The sequence below is a fragment of the Chrysemys picta genome, chromosome 3 (genome assembly GCF_011386835.1).
Source record: "Chrysemys picta bellii isolate R12L10 chromosome 3, ASM1138683v2, whole genome shotgun sequence".
Taxonomy (NCBI): domain Eukaryota; kingdom Metazoa; phylum Chordata; order Testudines; family Emydidae; genus Chrysemys; species Chrysemys picta.
In genome coordinates this window covers 44,107,628-44,124,407 of record NC_088793.1, presented here as the reverse complement: position 1 = coordinate 44,124,407, position 16,780 = coordinate 44,107,628, and the positions used below count along the sequence as shown (strand labels likewise).

General features: G+C 44.2%; 1 protein-coding gene across 5 annotated transcripts in view; it reads left to right on the top strand.

The window, feature by feature from the left end:
- Positions 1 to 16,780, top strand: part of CSMD1 (CUB and Sushi multiple domains 1) — a 1,932,406-nt gene that overhangs the window by 1,825,879 nt on the left and 89,747 nt on the right. For all 5 annotated transcript variants that reach the window (XM_008163737.4, XM_005289701.5, XM_065587776.1 and 2 more), the window contains one exon: positions 3,991 to 4,164. In XM_008163737.4, the coding sequence (XP_008161959.2) occupies positions 3,991 to 4,164 (174 nt within the window). The remainder of the gene's footprint in view (positions 1 to 3,990; positions 4,165 to 16,780) is intronic.

The following is a 16,780-nucleotide window of genomic DNA, read 5'->3' as shown; positions in this document are numbered from 1 at the left end:
ATCAGATTCAACAGAAAGTGCCACCAATTCTGCTCCCTACAAGGCCATAGTCTGGGTTCCATCATGGTCATCTTCCTATTACAGTGGATGGGACACCTTTATTATGCTTTTCCACCTTTCCTGCTTGTGCACAGAGTGCTGCCAAAGTGGGACCACGCCCGGATTATTCTGATAGCCCCAGCATGGGCTGGCCAATCTGGTTCTCCACTTGCTAGATCTCTCAGTGGCAACTTCAATCCTACTTCCCTTGCACTGAGATCTAATTTCCCAGGACCATGGTCAGCTGCTCCACCCAAACCTGAGCTTACTTCATCGAAGAGCCTTAAAGCTCCATGGCTAAATCCCAGAGAGCAGGATTTCTCAGAGTAAGTTCATCAGGTCCTACTAGGCAGTAGAAGGCCATCCACCAGGACTACTTACCTCTTGAAGTGGAAGTGGTTCTCTGCCTGGGCATCCCAGTGTGGAGTCTTGCCCCCGCAGTCATACTTGAATACTTATTGCACCTGAAACAGCAAGGTTTAGCAATCTCCTCTATCAAGGCTGACCTGATAGCAATATCAGCTTTCCACCCTTGGGTGGAGAACTGGTCTGTTTTTTTCAAATGACATGTCTGTCAGATTCCTCAAAGGCCTAGAAAGGTTATACCCTCAAATAAGAGAGCCCTTTCCTCACTGGGACCTGAATTTGGTCTTATCAAAGCTTATGGGTCCACAGTTTGAACCTTAAGCAATGTGCTCCCTATTATATCTCTCCTATAAAGTGGTTTTCTTAGTGGCCATCACTTTGGCTGGAAAGACCTCAGAACTCTGTGCCCTCATATCGGAGCCTCTGTACATAGTCTTCTTTAAAGATAAGATGTGTTTATGGCCTCACCCCAGTTTCCTCCTGAAACTGGTTTCACAATTTCATAGCAATCAAGCAATCTACCTACCTCTTCTACCTGAAGCCTCACACAAATAGGAATGAGCGATGTCTTCACTCATGGGATGTTAAACAGGTTCTAGCTTTCTACATAAAAAGACCATTCTAATGCTCCACCCAACTGTTCACAGCTGTAGAGGATGTGATGAAAGGTCTATTATCTCTTCACAGACAATTTTGTCCTGGATTACTTCATGTATGCACACTTGTTATGTTCAGGCAGATGTTTCACTACCGGCAAACCTGACTGCTCATTCCACAAAATCACAAGCATTCTCAGCAGCATTGTTAGTGCAGATTTGTATTCAGGACATTTGTAAAGCAGCTATCTGGGCATTGGTGCATATGTTCTCCTCCCATTATGTCATCACTCAGCATTCCAGAAATGATGCCAAATTTGGTCAACCTGTACTGCACTCTGTGTGTCCACGAACTCCGATCCCTCCACCTACTCTTTTGCTTGGGAGTCACCTAGAGCAGAATGCACATGTGCAATCACTCGATGAAAAAGAACAGTTACTAACCTTCCATAACTGTTGTTCTTTGAGATGTGTTGAACATGTCCATTCCATGACCCACCTTCCTACCCTTCTACAGTGAAGTTTTCTGGAAAGAAGGAACTGGAGGGAGGGAGGCGTAGGATTGGCTGGGCACTTTATACTGACACGCAGCAGCAGAGGGCACTTGAGTCACTCTGATGCGTACCACTGAGGGAAATATTTCCAGCGACTGTACTTGGGGCACGCACACACCTAGAGTGGAATGGACATGCACAACACATCTAGAAAAAAATAATTATGGAAGGTTAGTAACCATTTTTTCTGTTTCTCTTAATGCAGTAGAAACAAACAATAGCTGCCTATTTCCTTGATCAGAAATCACTCTACCTGATTTCCCAGTAAGATCCATGTGTGAGGAGCTCTGTTTCTTGCTTCTCTTGATCTCTGTTCCCTCTTAGGCTTTCTCGCTTTCTGTTTGCTTTTTTCCTTTAATACACAAACACAGCTTGTCAAACAACACTAACCACTGCATTTGCAGTCAGGGATGGCTTTATCCCACAAAGTTATTCTTTTGACCATGCCTTGCCATGTAGCCCCTTGCTGTACTTGGGCAGTAGTTTCCATTGTTTCCAGCTATCTTGCTACATATAAAAAGACTTAATTGCACCTTCCATTTAAACTGAAAGAAGGGTGCAGAACACACCTATTGTCTTTAACCAGGTCTGTGATTGTCCATAGATCAAAGACACTTTTGGTAACAACCATTAACACCTTCCAGTATAACAGCACCCCCCCCCACCCCCAGCTGTGGTTTAAAGTGATGACACCCTAAATGACTTACCCCAGACAGAAAGGAACTAATCTAACAAATTAAAATGTATATAAGCTTAACTATTTAGATATTTACAGTGTCTTTTTGTCAGGACTTCTCAGAGCACCAACCCAAATCAGTTCAACTGTCACCCAGATCTCATTGGAGTTTTCTACTCTTTCTGTCCCCCCTCCCCCACCCCTTTCCTGTTAATCAACTAGGAGGACCCTCTTTCAGTCTGCTCCTGCAGTGTGTCCATTGCTTCTGTGGAGTCTGCCAAATAGGGCAGCTTTTGTCAATTGTGTTCTAAGGGAATTCATTACAGTCTGTCACATCTCTTCCAGCCTCACTTTGTACATATTCAGTCTCAGTTTCTGAGTGCAACCAAGCTGAAATTCTGTCCCACTAGTACCTTCTCAGATGGTCCATATACTCCTCTCAGACGGTCCATATATTCTTGTGTCAATACTTAGCATACCCATTGGCATTAACCAGGCCCCTTATTTTCCTGTGTGAACACATAGGAGCAGGTTACAATCTTGCCATAAAGTACACCAGAAAACTATGTTTAAGACTGTGACACAAACAAATAAAATAGAAGGCCCAATTCTCATTTACACTATGGCCTTTTTGTGCTGCTGAGGCAGAATAAGGGACCTAAAAGAGAGTGTAAATGTAATTTAGTGCCAGAAAAATATAAAAGGGCCGTGTGTAAATGATAATCAGGCCCAGAGAAAATAAGTTGAAATATGACTAAACCTCCCATCATTGAATATTGCACCTCAGTATTGAATATAACATCACATAAACATTCAAATTTTCGAAAATGGCCAGTAGTTTTGGGTGCCCATCTTGAAATAGCTGAAAAATTAGGCCTCAGAAGAATTTATCATCCATAGGTCCAACTGAAACTAATGGGAGCTCCAGTTGCTCAGTGCCTTTTAAAATCGGGCCCAAGCTGTCTCAGATAAGGCACTCAAATGCTAAAGACCCTAAAGTCAATGTCGACATTTGAAAATGTTGGTCTTAACCTCTTGCACTTACTAAAATAGTGGCCCTTTTTTAAAAAGTATCACCCATAGCATGTTACCCAACAATGACATCGCCCATTGATTTTAGTGGGAGCTGTCAGTGCTCATCATCTCTATCAATCAGAAGTTCGGTTTGTAAGTTTAGAATTTAAGTGCTTAACTGTGAATAACTTAGTTTCAAAAATTGACTTCCCTGTATATCAGTATATGTTCTTGGCTTGCCACAAAAGGAACTCCATCTGACTTTTGACAAAGTTCCTTTAAAACTGAGGGTGTAAGTAAGTTATACAAAACATAAATAAAATATTTCAACTTAAACACTTGATCCTCCGAAGTATACCTCTACCCCGATATAACGCGACTTGATATAACACGAATTCGGATATAACGTGGTAAAGCAGTGCTCCGGGGCGGCGGGGCTGCGCACTCTGGTGGATCAAAGCAAGTTCGATATAACGCGGTTTCACCTATTACGCGGTAAGATTTTTTGGCTCCCGAGGACAGCGTTATATCGTGGTAGAGGTGTACTGAGCACTGCAATTCCTGTTGCCGTCCCTGGAAATCAAGGGAAGTGTGCTTATCACAGCGCCTTGCAGGATTTGGTTCAAATATCATGCTTGTCATGAAGATGAACGAAGCAGTAGTTTTTCCATTAGCATCTTTTCAATATTAACAGGAATTTAATATATACATATGTTTTATTGATTGGTTTGTTCCTTTATTCTAGCTGGGCATTGTGGTTCTCCAGATCCAATTGTAAATGGCCACATTAGTGGGGATGGCTTCAGTTACCGTGACACTGTGGTCTATCAGTGTAACCCTGGCTTTCGGCTTGTCGGTACATCTGTCAGGATTTGCCTGCAAGATCATAAGTGGTCTGGACAAACTCCCGTTTGTGTCCGTAAGTAGCATTTATTTTTCACTGAATTGTTTTTGTTGAATGTTGTTAATAATTATGAGTGGGATTTTCAAAAGTGCCTGGCTCATGAATTTATTTAATAGATTTTAAGGCCAGAAGAAAACCTTATGGTCATTCAGTCTAATTTCCTGCATAGAATTGCACCCAGCAATTTCTGATCAAGCCCACAAACTCTGTTTGCACCATGGCATATCTTTTAGGGTATATCTATACATAGTGATACACCTGCTCTGCTGCAGTTTGTCTGGTGAAGACACTCTATGCCAAGGGTCGGCAACCTTTCAGAAGTGATGTGCCGAGTCTTCATTTATTCACTCTAATTTAAGGTTTTGCGTGCCAGTAATACATTTTAACGTTTTTAGAAGGTCTCTTTCTATAAGTCTATAATATATAACTAAACAATTGTTGTATGTAAAGTAAATAAGGTTTTTAAAATGTTTAAGAAGCTTCATTTAAAATTAAATTAAAATGTAGAGCCCCCTGGACCGGGTGGGTGGCCAGGACCCAGTAGTGTGAGTGCCACTGAAAATCAGCTCGCATGCCGCCTTTGGCACGCGTGCCATAGGTTGCCTACCTCTGCTCTATGCCAACAGGAGAGCGCTCTCCCATCAGTGTAAAAAACACTTATGTGAGCAGCAGAAGCTATGTCAGCTGGAGAAGCTCTTCCGCTGACATAGCGCTGTGCACATAAATGCTTATGTCGGTGTAACTATGTCACTCAGAGGGAATATTCACACCCCTGAGTGATATATGTTTTAACAACATAGGCTGTAGTGTAGACACAGTCTTTAAAAGAAAGATTTACCTTTCCTTTAACTTTCAGTGCTCCTACCTATCTTAAGTGCTTTGAAAATCCCACTCTTAATTACTGAAATTCTTCAGTTTTCTCATCCTCCCTGCCCCCTTTGATGATAGGTTCACTGATATTTTCTTGAAACATATAACTTTTAGATTAATGTCAAGAATGGGTTAATATTTCTCTGGCTATTCTTTCATTGACCTATTTTGGCGTTTTCAATTTTAATAAGATTTCAGATTTTTCTTTAATTTTTGGTGGTTTTTTTTTAATAGACTTTTCATTTGTCTTAATTTTTGTCATGATATAAGTTTAAAATGAAAATAGGAGTATTTTCTAATTTCATAAGACTACAAAGTGGTTGACACAGTGATTATCAATAGCATGTTCAATTAATTTTAGTATCTCTGTTTTATTGCAGAGATGTACACTACTACTGAACCATTAGATAAATTGATTTGTAAAAATAATATCTTCTGAAGAGTAAAATGGGATATTTTAACCTGGCCATAGCTGCCAGCAAAATCTACCAAAAATGTCATTGTCCTTTTAAAAACCATTTACATCCTTAAGTTATGTGCATTCTTCAAAGGAGAATTGCCACCTATCTCCAGTGAATCTTGTATTCTATTTATTTATTTTACAATGTCTTAGCTGACTGCGGGGATCAAATCTCTTTAAAGATAGTGGCTAAAACTGAGAAGGAAAAGGAGACTTCTCCCTACTACATTATTAATATAATTACTATTTTAGGTGGAGCTTGCAGCAACACTTATCTATAATTAAGATTACCTAAGACATTCCATTATAACACAGTTTTCAGTTGATTATAATTTTTGCCAAACTTTAACCACTCAGACAGAAATTTTCCTTGACAGACGCCTAGCTCCATCTCTTTTCTTTTCTTTTCTTTTCTTTTCTTTTCTTTTCTTTTCTGTTGCTCTGAAAATCAACCCCAAACTTGATCAAATTACAAGTCTCTGAAAAATATTGTTTCCATGTGTTCATTAAAGGTTTGATTGGGCTGACAGCAAAATGCTCTGAACATTCCACCTCCACTGAGCATTCTCCAGTCCACATTTCTGTGCCAACCACACTCAGCTAGCTCTTTCCCCATGTTGCTCATTGACTGTGTTTCAGCCCAGGACAGAGGAAGACTTTTCAGCAGTTACTCTTTCCAGGTTCTAAAGCAACCAGTGGCACCAGAAATTAGAGTAGAAAAAGACTGTCTCTCTTGTGCTCTCAATGCTCCCTTTGAATCAATGGAACCCACTCAGCATGGAGGAAGAGGAGCAGAAAGGAGCCATAGCTGAGGGGAAAAGGTAGAAGGGCAGATGGAGGTTGTAGACTGTGAGCTTGATGGGGTAGAGGATGCTTGGTTGTGCCACTCCTGGTTGGACTGTATTTATTTATCTCGCCTCCATCTCCGCCCGCCCCATTCTCGGACCATCATTTGGTGGCCATGATGGCCTCTCTCATCTTGGAGAGACCGGGACCAGCCTATTGGCATTTTGATAATATCTTACTAGAGGATGTGGGTTTTGTGGTGTCCTTCGGAAAGTTTGGCAGGCCGGCAAAGGGCAGAGGCATATGTTTCCCTCGAAGCAGCAGTGGTGGAATGTGGGAAGGTCCACGACTGGCTCTTTTGCTGTGATTACTCCCGGGGAGCCAGCTGGCAGAGAGATGCAGTAATAGAGCAGTTGGAATGGTATGTCTTGAAGCTGGAGAGGCATCTGCAGAGTGTGCTGGGAGAAGCCAGAGGAGCTCCGGGCCTTCAATGGATTGCAGCTCCGACTTCTTCAACACCCTGGAGAAAAGGAGTGGGGCTAACAAGCACATCACCTTCCCCCTGGTGGGTTACAGCATCCCTCTTACAGATCCGGTGGAGATGCGGGGGAGGGCCAGGGCTTTTTACACTAGCCCCTTCTCCCTGGATCCAACCAATGCTGTGGAGTACTCTGGGATGGACTCCTGACGGTCAGCACAGGTTACTGGGACCAGCAGGATCTGCCACTCACTCTGGCTCAGTTTTTGGAAACCCTTCATCCGATGCCCACCAATACATCTCTGGGCATCGACGAGCTGACCATGGAGTTCTACTGTGCATTCTGGGATGTCTTTGGCCAGGACCTCACCATCGTCTTGGCCGAGTCCTTTGGGATCAGGGTTCTCCTCCCGTCATGCTAACGGCCTGTGCTTGATCTGCTACCCAAGACAGGGGATCTCCATGACCTTCGGAATTGGTGCCCCACCTTGTTCCTTATCACGGACTACAAAGTTGTAGAGAAGGCCATCTCACTGCAGCTGGGGTCTGTGTTGGCAAACATGGTCCATCCTGACTGGACGTACAGTGTCCCAAGCTGTATCATCTTTTATAATCTTTATTTGGTCTGGGACATCCTCAAGCTTGGGTGTAGAGATGATCTGTCATTTGCCTGCCTATCCCTGGACCAGGAGCAGGCATTCAACAGGGTGGATAATGATTATCTCCTGGGCACTCTGCGGGCTTTCGGCTTCAGGTTCCAGTTCATGGGATTTCTCCAGTTATTGTATGCTATTGTATTGTATGGAGTGTTTGGTCTAGCTCCAGTTATTGTATGCTATTGTATTGTATGGAGTGTTTGGTCTAGCTCAACTGGACCCTGACTGAAACCGTGATCTTCAGTCGACGGGTGCATCAAGGCTGTCTGCTGTCAGGCCAGTGTACTATGGCCATCGAGTCCTTCCTCCGTCTCCTCTGCAGGAGGTAATGGGGTTGGTGCTCCATGAGCCAGAGTTGCAGGTGGTCCTGTCAGCGTATGCCAGTGTTTTGCTCCTTGCAGTCCTGTACACAGGTGACCTAGTACAAGTGGAGGCCTACCAAGCTGTTTACTTGGTGGCCTCCTCCGTCTGGGTCAACTAGGTGAAGAGATATTGTTACAGTTACAGTAAAATTGCCCCTTATGTTTTTTTTTTTTTTTTGGGTAAGCACCAGCATTGTATATTGCTAATGTTTTTAAATGCACTGGAAAGGACTTTGGGAAGGGTTGAAGGTGTAAGTGTAAAGTAAAAAAAAAATTTGCAGGTTGCGAGAGGCTGAAGAGGGAGGAAGGGAAAAAGGGACAGGTTAACTTGAGAATTTAGCTAGGCTTGAAGATAAGGAGTGAAACTGCCACCCAAGGCCACTGCACACAAACAGATTCTCTAATGCCAAAAAGCCGGAAGCTTGTATCTCAACCCAGACCAGCCATTAAAAAAAAGCTAAACAAAACTGCAGGGGCTGCAAGCTGGTAAGACTGCGAAGGTCAGTGAGTTGGAAAACAAAAGTCTTGCATCCCTAAAAGTTTTTTAAAAGTTGAGGAAGCCGCGGAAAGCCAGTCGGGACTGGTACAAAAAGCTCGGGACAGAGGTCCCTGAACAAAACACCCCCAGAAGAACCCAGGGCTTAAAACTCCCTACAAGAACTGAAGCAACTCAGAGATCAACAGCGGACCCTGGACAGTTTGGGCACAGGACAGGACTCTTGTCCACCCTTCCCCCTCTTCTTCTTACGGTACACCCAGGCTTGGCCAACCTTGGGTTGTGTGTGTGTGAGTATGAAAGTGGGTGAGGGCTTGGGCACTAACACTTTCTTCCTTCTTTTGAGTGACGTGGGGAGAACCCAGCATTCACCGCTGTTATCAACCTAATAAAGCTTTAAAATTAGTCACTTGGTGTGCTCCTTCATCTCCTCCCCTAATAATCCTGCAGCCTTAGCCTGATCACCTGATGCCCCAGGCAGATTGGTAACAAAAATCTGTCACATTTTTGGTGGAGAATTGCAGAGGGGGGAGCCTGCGGAGCACACCAACTGTTCTGCCCTTGGTATTTCATGTTTGCTCTCCCCGGCACTGTTGGTATTTCATGTTAAGAATTTTATAATTAAAGGTGTGCCCACCCTTGGTCGTAGCATGCTTAAAAAACAAAAAACAGAAAAAGGTTTAACATTCCTCTCTCCACCCCGGTCCACTCCGGGCAGCGGGGAAAGTAGTTGCAGGTGGGTATACCCCCGGTCATAGAAGTGCTGGGCAAAAGGAGAAGAACTAAAAAATCCTTGGTGCATACACCCTCAGCCGTAGCATGCATAAAAGAAGGACTTAGGGTTCCTTGCTCTGCCCAGGAGGGGTTTTGTAATTGGTGTATGGACCCTCGGTGGTAGTAGACCGAGTAATACGGAGAGAGGCTTAGCGTCTCTCCCTCCGGCCCAGGGAGGTAAACATTGTAAGCCCCAGTGCCGGCGTGGGTAACATAAAATTTAAAGTAATTAAAAAAACCTTAAAAGCTGTACTAACATACTGTGATGGCATGTTCAGGCAGTATTTTCTATATAAGACCCAGCTCTGAAAGATATAAGAGTGTGGGCAAATAATGGTAGCACCTGTATAAAAAATGTTTTAAAAAAAAATCCAAAAATAATACTTTGTTCAAAAATCATTCCTTTTAAACAAACCCTTCAAAAATTTGGGCACAGTTGCTAAACTAAACAAGCCCTAGCTGATGTGTGCACCATTTCGAACCTAAAAAATAAATTGGCTTGGTATATCCTCATATACAAACCCTCTAGTGCTGCCAAAAGAAATGCAGCAGCAGTTTTGTTGTTGTGGGAGGCATGTAATAATTCTTATCTCCGCTTAGCTTCCTGTAAAAAAAAATAATAATAATAAAGAAAGGGATCTCTATAAAAAAAGCTAAACCAAACAAAAAAGGGAGCAGACAATTGGAAAGTGCTGGCTACAAATACATAAAGCCAACTGGAAATAGTAAAAGAGGTGCTTCAAAAATGAAAAAAAAAAAAAAAGAAAGAAAGAAAAAATTAGGCTAAAACCTCTAAAATTAAAAAAAAAAAAAATCATGTGCTCCAAAAATGGTAAAAAAAAAACAAAAAACCTTAAAGCAGGACAAAGCACCCACAAATTATAATAGTTGCAAATCACTAATTAAAAGTCTGAGACAGAAATTGGGCTTTGCAACTAGACAGGTGGCAGCCATTACAGTGGGTAAAGCGGGAGAAGGTCATATATACAGCACGCCCAACTACGAAGAAGAGCACCCCGTAGGGTAATTACAAAAAGGAAAATGACTAGGAGGGGTGGGAGCTAGTTAAGGAACCCACCCTCCCTTGCTAAATTGGTAGTGGAACAAAGCCTGTGCCCATGGAAAAGGAGGGTTCAATGAGAAAAAACAGGATTGGGCCCAGAGAAGCAGGCAGGCAACAAATAAAAAAAAATCAAAAACAGGTTAAAAGCCCTAAGGGCATAGTGGCAGGAGTAGGGAAAGGAGTAAGTGCAAATATGGGGAATAGTTGGGGATGGGTGGCGGGTGAGCTCCCTACCACCTGCGCGCCAGACCATCCAGTGGAGCGCAGGTCCGCCTTTCTATCTGGCTGTGTCCCTTTCTACCCTCCATCCCTCTCTGCCAGAGAACTAGCAAAATGTGGAGGACAGAGTGGTGGAGCATGGATGGGACTGCTCCGGTGCCTTTCCCTGTGGGGGCGGAGGGTAGTGCTTAATCCATGCTCTATTACCAGCTCAACTCCCTGAGCCCAACCCTGGATTCCCTGGCCTACTTTCAGAGGTTACCTCTGGAGTTCTTTTGGCCAGGACAGCACTGGGTCTCTGCAGGGAGTCTGAGCCTTCCCCTGGAGGAGTGGGGATAGGGCCTGCTCTGCCTCCGCAATCAGGTCCATGTCCTCTGCCTCCAGGCTCTGCAGAGACTCCTTTATGGTGCAGGTAGTCCAGTGTGACATGCATTGGCACACATCTTCCTCCACTGCCTCTGAAGGCTCCAATACGACTGGTAGCTCTTTTACCTCCATCCAAGGGGTTTTCCGCAGGATCTGCTAGTCTTCTACCAGGGACTCCTCTGGACCTGGAAGTTGGGCTCAGCAAATAGGTCCGAGGCAGCTGCCAAGTGGGAAAATCTCCTTGTGTAGCCTCTGCTACATAACCCTGAGCTCAGTGTGCAGTGGCAGAGTATCCCTCGGTGTGCTGGAGGTTGGTCCTAGCAGCTACCACCAGGATCAGAGACCTCCCAGATTACGACCAGAGGGCCTGTGTGGATTCCCTGGTGCTTGGCTGGTGCATAAGGTTCTCCACTCCTCGCACCCCTCAGCGCATAATCCTGAAGATGAGGGCAGCCTTATCACCTGTCTCTTAGGCCTTCCTTGAGTGGGTACTGCAGGAGGATGCCCCTGCCCGTCCCTCACCCCTGGCCCTCTGGATTTTATCATTGGGCCCTTGCTCTGTGAGCTCCCCCAGCCCCTCTATCTGTACACACTTGTGCTCCACACCTTTTATTTCCTCACCCTCATGTCCTGCCCTGCCACGAAGTAGAGGGACCACTTACCATGTGTGAAGGGTGAGGAGCCCCGATGGGCCAGCCTGAATTCCACCTTGGTCCCGCACCGCACCCCCCAGAGATATTACCTGGTGGCTCCTTCATGGAGCCATGAGCACAGGGGTTTACTTGGCATGGTTTCCCCCCATCCCTGATACCTGCCCCTCCTGTGGCTTGAGAGAGACCCTGGTGCACATCCATCTTGAGTACACCAGGCTGCAGCCTCTTTTCTGGCTCCTTCAGAACTGTCTTCTTAGGTTCTGGCTGCACTTTCCCTCACACCTCCTGATTTAGGCATACCCCATCTGTATCCCCATGAAGTCACAAGACCTCCTTGTCAACCTCCTCCTGGCATTGGCCAAGGTGGCCATCTCCCTACCAGGAGGAGAATGCTGGATGGGAAGGTGCTCTGAAACTCTGGGGCCCATTTCCACTTCTTCCTTTGATCAGGTATTCAGGCAAAGTTCCTCTGGGCCATGTCTGCTGGCTACCTGAATGCTTTCAAGGAGGAGTGGACGTTGTGTTGAGTTCTCTGCTCGGTGTTCTCCTCTGGATCCATGCTTTCAACCCTGTGACCTCAGTCCCATCCCTGTTGTTCATTATTTGTCTCCCAAAACTATTTGGGATCTGGGTTCAGTAGCTTCTCCCCTTAGGCTGGGGGGAGGGGTCTTTATCTGTGAATGGGCTTGTGCCCATCCATCCCCAGATTCCCATTAGGTACTCACTCCATGCACTCTATCACACTTCTCCTTAAGTAACTTAGATGCTTTTGCATGCCTCCTCTCATCTTGGCCTGAATGTTGAAGGTTAGCAATATCAACACCACTATATAAGAGAAAGGACAGGTGCAGGCTGGGGATAATTGTCTGCCTGTCTGTCTACAAACATATGTGGAACATGTGTCCATCTAAACACCTCCCAATAATTAAAAACTACTAACAATGTGTTTCTCTCTTTCTTTCCGGTAGTAGGAGAAATAATTTGATTAGATCATTGGACAGTTATTTTGTTTTTTTTTATTTTTGTTATAGTGTTTGTGTGTGATAAGAATTAATCAAGGGAAAGCTAAGTCAAAGAGATGAGATTTTCATTTTGGTTTGACTGCTGAGAGCTGTGTCACACTTCTCTCTGTGGGCAATGGCCTCCACAGACTTGGTCCATTTCCTATGAAAGATTGGTCTCCTGCATGTTGTGTCCTAGCTGATTAGGAGCTACTGAAATTAATCACACAGACACTATATAGTTTTAAAGTATGATTGCACAAGTCACTGATTTAATCCTGCAGCTCAGAGAATGGAGCATGCAGCTTCTGTATTTGTAGCTAACTGAACTTACTAGTCAAAACCAAATCCTGGAGTGGACTCAGTTGACCCAGCTGCTATACTCGGTACTCTGAAAGACCAGCACCAATCACAGAATGGATTTTCCATAAACAATACTTCCCTCCTTTCTCCCCAAAACTTTAAATTAGACAATAGTTATTACATTCACCTATTTGAAATTCTTCCAACTTCTAAATAAAACATAAAAAGCATAAAATAAATGAAGCAATGTCAAAAGTTGGATGATAAATTAGCACGTCTGCAGAAACAAAGCCATTTATGTTATATAGTCCTTCAAATGCACTGGAGTTTGATGGCTACTACTTTTTGAGTAACCATGATTACTTTGTTGAGTAGTGTCCCTTCGGGTGCTCTACTGTAGATGTGTTTGCATTCTTGCACCTCTGATCAGAAATTTTAGATAGCCGTGCCCATTCGGCCCACACACGCGCTTTCCCTGTCTCGTGCCAGCATCATATGGGCAAATTGCCCTCAGTTCCTTTCAGCCACCCTTGTCCTGAGATGGTGCGATTAGCAGGCCGAATCAAATATCAGTTTGCTTTGTATTTTTATAGTTGATGATCGAGTTTCCATTCTTTGTCTCTAAGTAAAGTTTCCATTTTTTCCATTCCCCATTTTCTTCTTTTTTCTCATTTTTTTTTCTTTTAATTTCTTACACCTTTCTTTTTCTCCTTAACAATGCTGACACCTTTTTTCTCCCCCTTACTGGGGAATACCCCCTGTCAAGGATTATGCCTGGCTGCCCTGGGTTCAAACACTGCCTCTCCTGAAGAGAGGCAATATCAATCAGTGATGGACATTTGCTCTATATGTGGTGCCTTGGAGAGGCTCACATTCCACAGAAGTGCACCTTCTGTCAAAAATTGAAGGTCAGGACAAGGAAGAGCTGCAAGCAAAAAATTTAACTCTTAATGGTGGAGAGTTCCCTTAGACCAGCCTCTGATCCAGATTCTTGCTCTCCTTCTGAACTATGGTCAACCCAGAGACCATCAACTTCCAAGGAAGGGGTGCCTAAGAGAAAATTTACTGACTCCCCTCAGAAAGCTTCTAAGAAAAGGGCTACAGGACCCTCATATGAAGGCTTGTTTGGCCAATGGAGCTCCCTGGCAAGATCAGCCACTTCCTCGCTGATGGTATTGGCAGCACTGCAGCATGACATTCATAAGACTCATGGTTCCTCGGGTGTACGTACCATCACAAAGACAAAAGACCCATGTGGCACTGGATCAAAAGAGAGAGAGACCGTACCACCTCTACAAAACTGGCACGAACACAGCCGGCAACAGTACCGAGAGATTCCAGAGAGCCTGGTTCTGGCCGCCCTTTGCATGAGAGACCTCAGCCTACTCCACCAACTCCCTCAAAACCAATGAGCCCGCAGTGGCAAAACCTAGGAGTACTGAACATCACTGCAGTACCAGAGAAGTTTCATTTCTCCAGGGATCTACAGGTAACTGAGATGCCAGAATCTCTGCTACTCGGTATCGGCTCTCCGATTCCAACTATATCCCAATCCCTGGGATCTCACTCTGCACTGGGACACTCACCACCAGCTTCCCTGTCAGCCCTTCTTTCTCCAGAGAAGAGGCAGACAGTGAGGAGGATGACAGTCTCTCCTTACCTCATACCACAGCTCACCTAAGCAACATCTGGGGACATCCAAAGTGCATCCAAATTTGGTGTTTCAACCCACCTGGTGAGGACACCCATGGCTGCCACTATCCATGCTGTTTACAGTCATCATCTATCTAGGGCAGTGTTGGGCAACCTGTGGCCCGCAGACTGCATCTGGCCCATCATGGTAATCCACTGGTGGGCCGCCAGACAGTGTGTTTACGTTTGCACGTCCGCCCGCAGCTTCCAGTGGCCTCAGTTCACCGTTCCCGGCCAATGGGAGCTACGGGAAGCAGTGTGAGCTGCAGGGATATGCTGGCTGCTGCTTCCTGCAACTCCCATTGGCCAGGAAATGGACTCGACAGTACTTGACTACATATTCGGTCACTGTGGGACCCTAACAATAGACTCGTTTGCTACTTATCTGAACAAGAAATGCCCCCATTATTGCTCCAGAACCAGACTGGGGAAACAGTCTCTAGGAGACGCTTTCCTCCTCCAATGGAACAGAGAGCTTTGGTATGCATTTCCTCCATTCCCTCTTCTCGTTTCACATAAGCCACCAAACAGTCAACAGGTGATAAAACCTTTTGGTCAACATTGACCTGGGCTGAATAGGTGATCCAGAATTGACAAATTTACAACATGGCTGAAATATGGTCTTACCCATAAAAGTGAAAAGTCGGGGTTTGGTTCTTATTGTTGGGGTAAAGTCAGCAAGGTTGTATTGCCATTATGCCTTCTGAATTGTAGTTTTTTTCTTCTTAAATAGAGATCTTCAGTTTCTAGAGCTAACAATCCTATACCATTTGTAATGAAATAAATCTTAAAAACTGGAAAATATTATAAAAAGTAGTAATACACTGAGCTGTGTAGATACTGTTGAAAATATCCAGTCCAAATATTTAGTGCCTTAATGATTTCCATATTTGGTACCCAGACCTCATTTTACCAGAGCATATTTGAAATACTTATAACTAGGATATTATGTATGTTATCGGGTTGGGGGAATTAGGGAATAGAGAAGAGGGTGAGGTCAGATTTGTGATGCACCAGTTGTATGACATGATGCTATCAAAAATGACCTTAGAATTTAAAAAAATCCTGATGGCTACTTAAAATACATAAAAGCTCTGACTATATATAAAAGCTTTGAAGGGACTGAAAAACACTATAATGCCAAAATTACCTGCCTTGTCTTCTTTTTATATTTTCCAGCACTTGTAGTTCTTATGCAAGCTCAAGAATTGTAGTGTTGATCTGTCAATAGGTCAGTGATGTACAGCAACAATAATGGTAATGTGCTAGGGTTATACTCAGTGTTTGAGACCTTTAGTTTCTGAAAGACATCACAAAAAGCAGCATCTGTCAAGAGTAATGAGGGGTGTAAACAGGAGCAGAGTGACTGGAAATATGCATCTGTTGAAAAAGACAATAATCTAAACACAAATGACCTTCACTTTCAGAATTTTTATAGGAGACTTCAATTTTATGTTGCAAGAGCCTACTGTATATCATCTGTTTTGACAGTTTACTGAATTCCAAGTGTAGATGGTTTCAGGAAACATCACCCTTAAAATATAATATTATTAAGTAGATATCATGTTCTATGATTTCTGAGGTATTAGAAAGTGGCTTGTTTATTGAAACTTTAAAACCTTGATAATCTGAAGTCGTTTTAAAAGATAGAAGCAACTGAGCTAGCATACAACACTTCCTGTATAATAGCTAGATGTTATTGTGACAAAGTGGGAATTATCTGCAATATTTTTATGACTCGTATGTGGGTATCAGTTTCCCCTATATTATACATGGTATCCACATAAGGGGAAAGACAGTGAAGGGTGATGTGCTCTCAGGGTAGGCTAAGAGACATAGGTATGAATGTCATCAGGCTGTCGGAGCCCAAAGGAGTAATTGAAAGAGACTGGCTGAGGCTGACCCCATATCACTAGAGAAACTAGGACAATGGCAAATCCAATCACCAGGACATTGACACCTAGAAACCAATGACCGAGAGGGAGATGTATTTCCTCACTTCTTAGTACAGAACTTGAGGAAAGACCCCAGTTCAAGAACAAAGGACTAGGAAGGTGTGAGGTGGTGGATATAAGATGTAGCTGCTGGAAGGAGTCTGGGCTCTCATCTGGGAACTGACCAAGGAGGTCAGACTGAGAGAGGCATAGAGCTTGAACAATAGGGTTCATTACAGCTTCATTGGGCTGTGGGCTAACCAGAATGGTGTATGCTTTAACTAAGGTTTCCAGATGTCCAGTTTTCAACTGGAATGCCCAGTCAAAAAGGGATCCTGGTGGCTCCAGTCAGCACCGCTCACCGGGCCGTTAAAACTCCGGTCGGCAGCGCAGGGGGCTATGGCAGGCTCACTGACTGCCATGGCTCCGCGCAGCTCCCGGAAGCAGCGGCATTTCCCCCTACGACTCTTATGCATAGGAGCAACCAGGGGGCTTTGCACACTGCCCCTGCCCAAAGC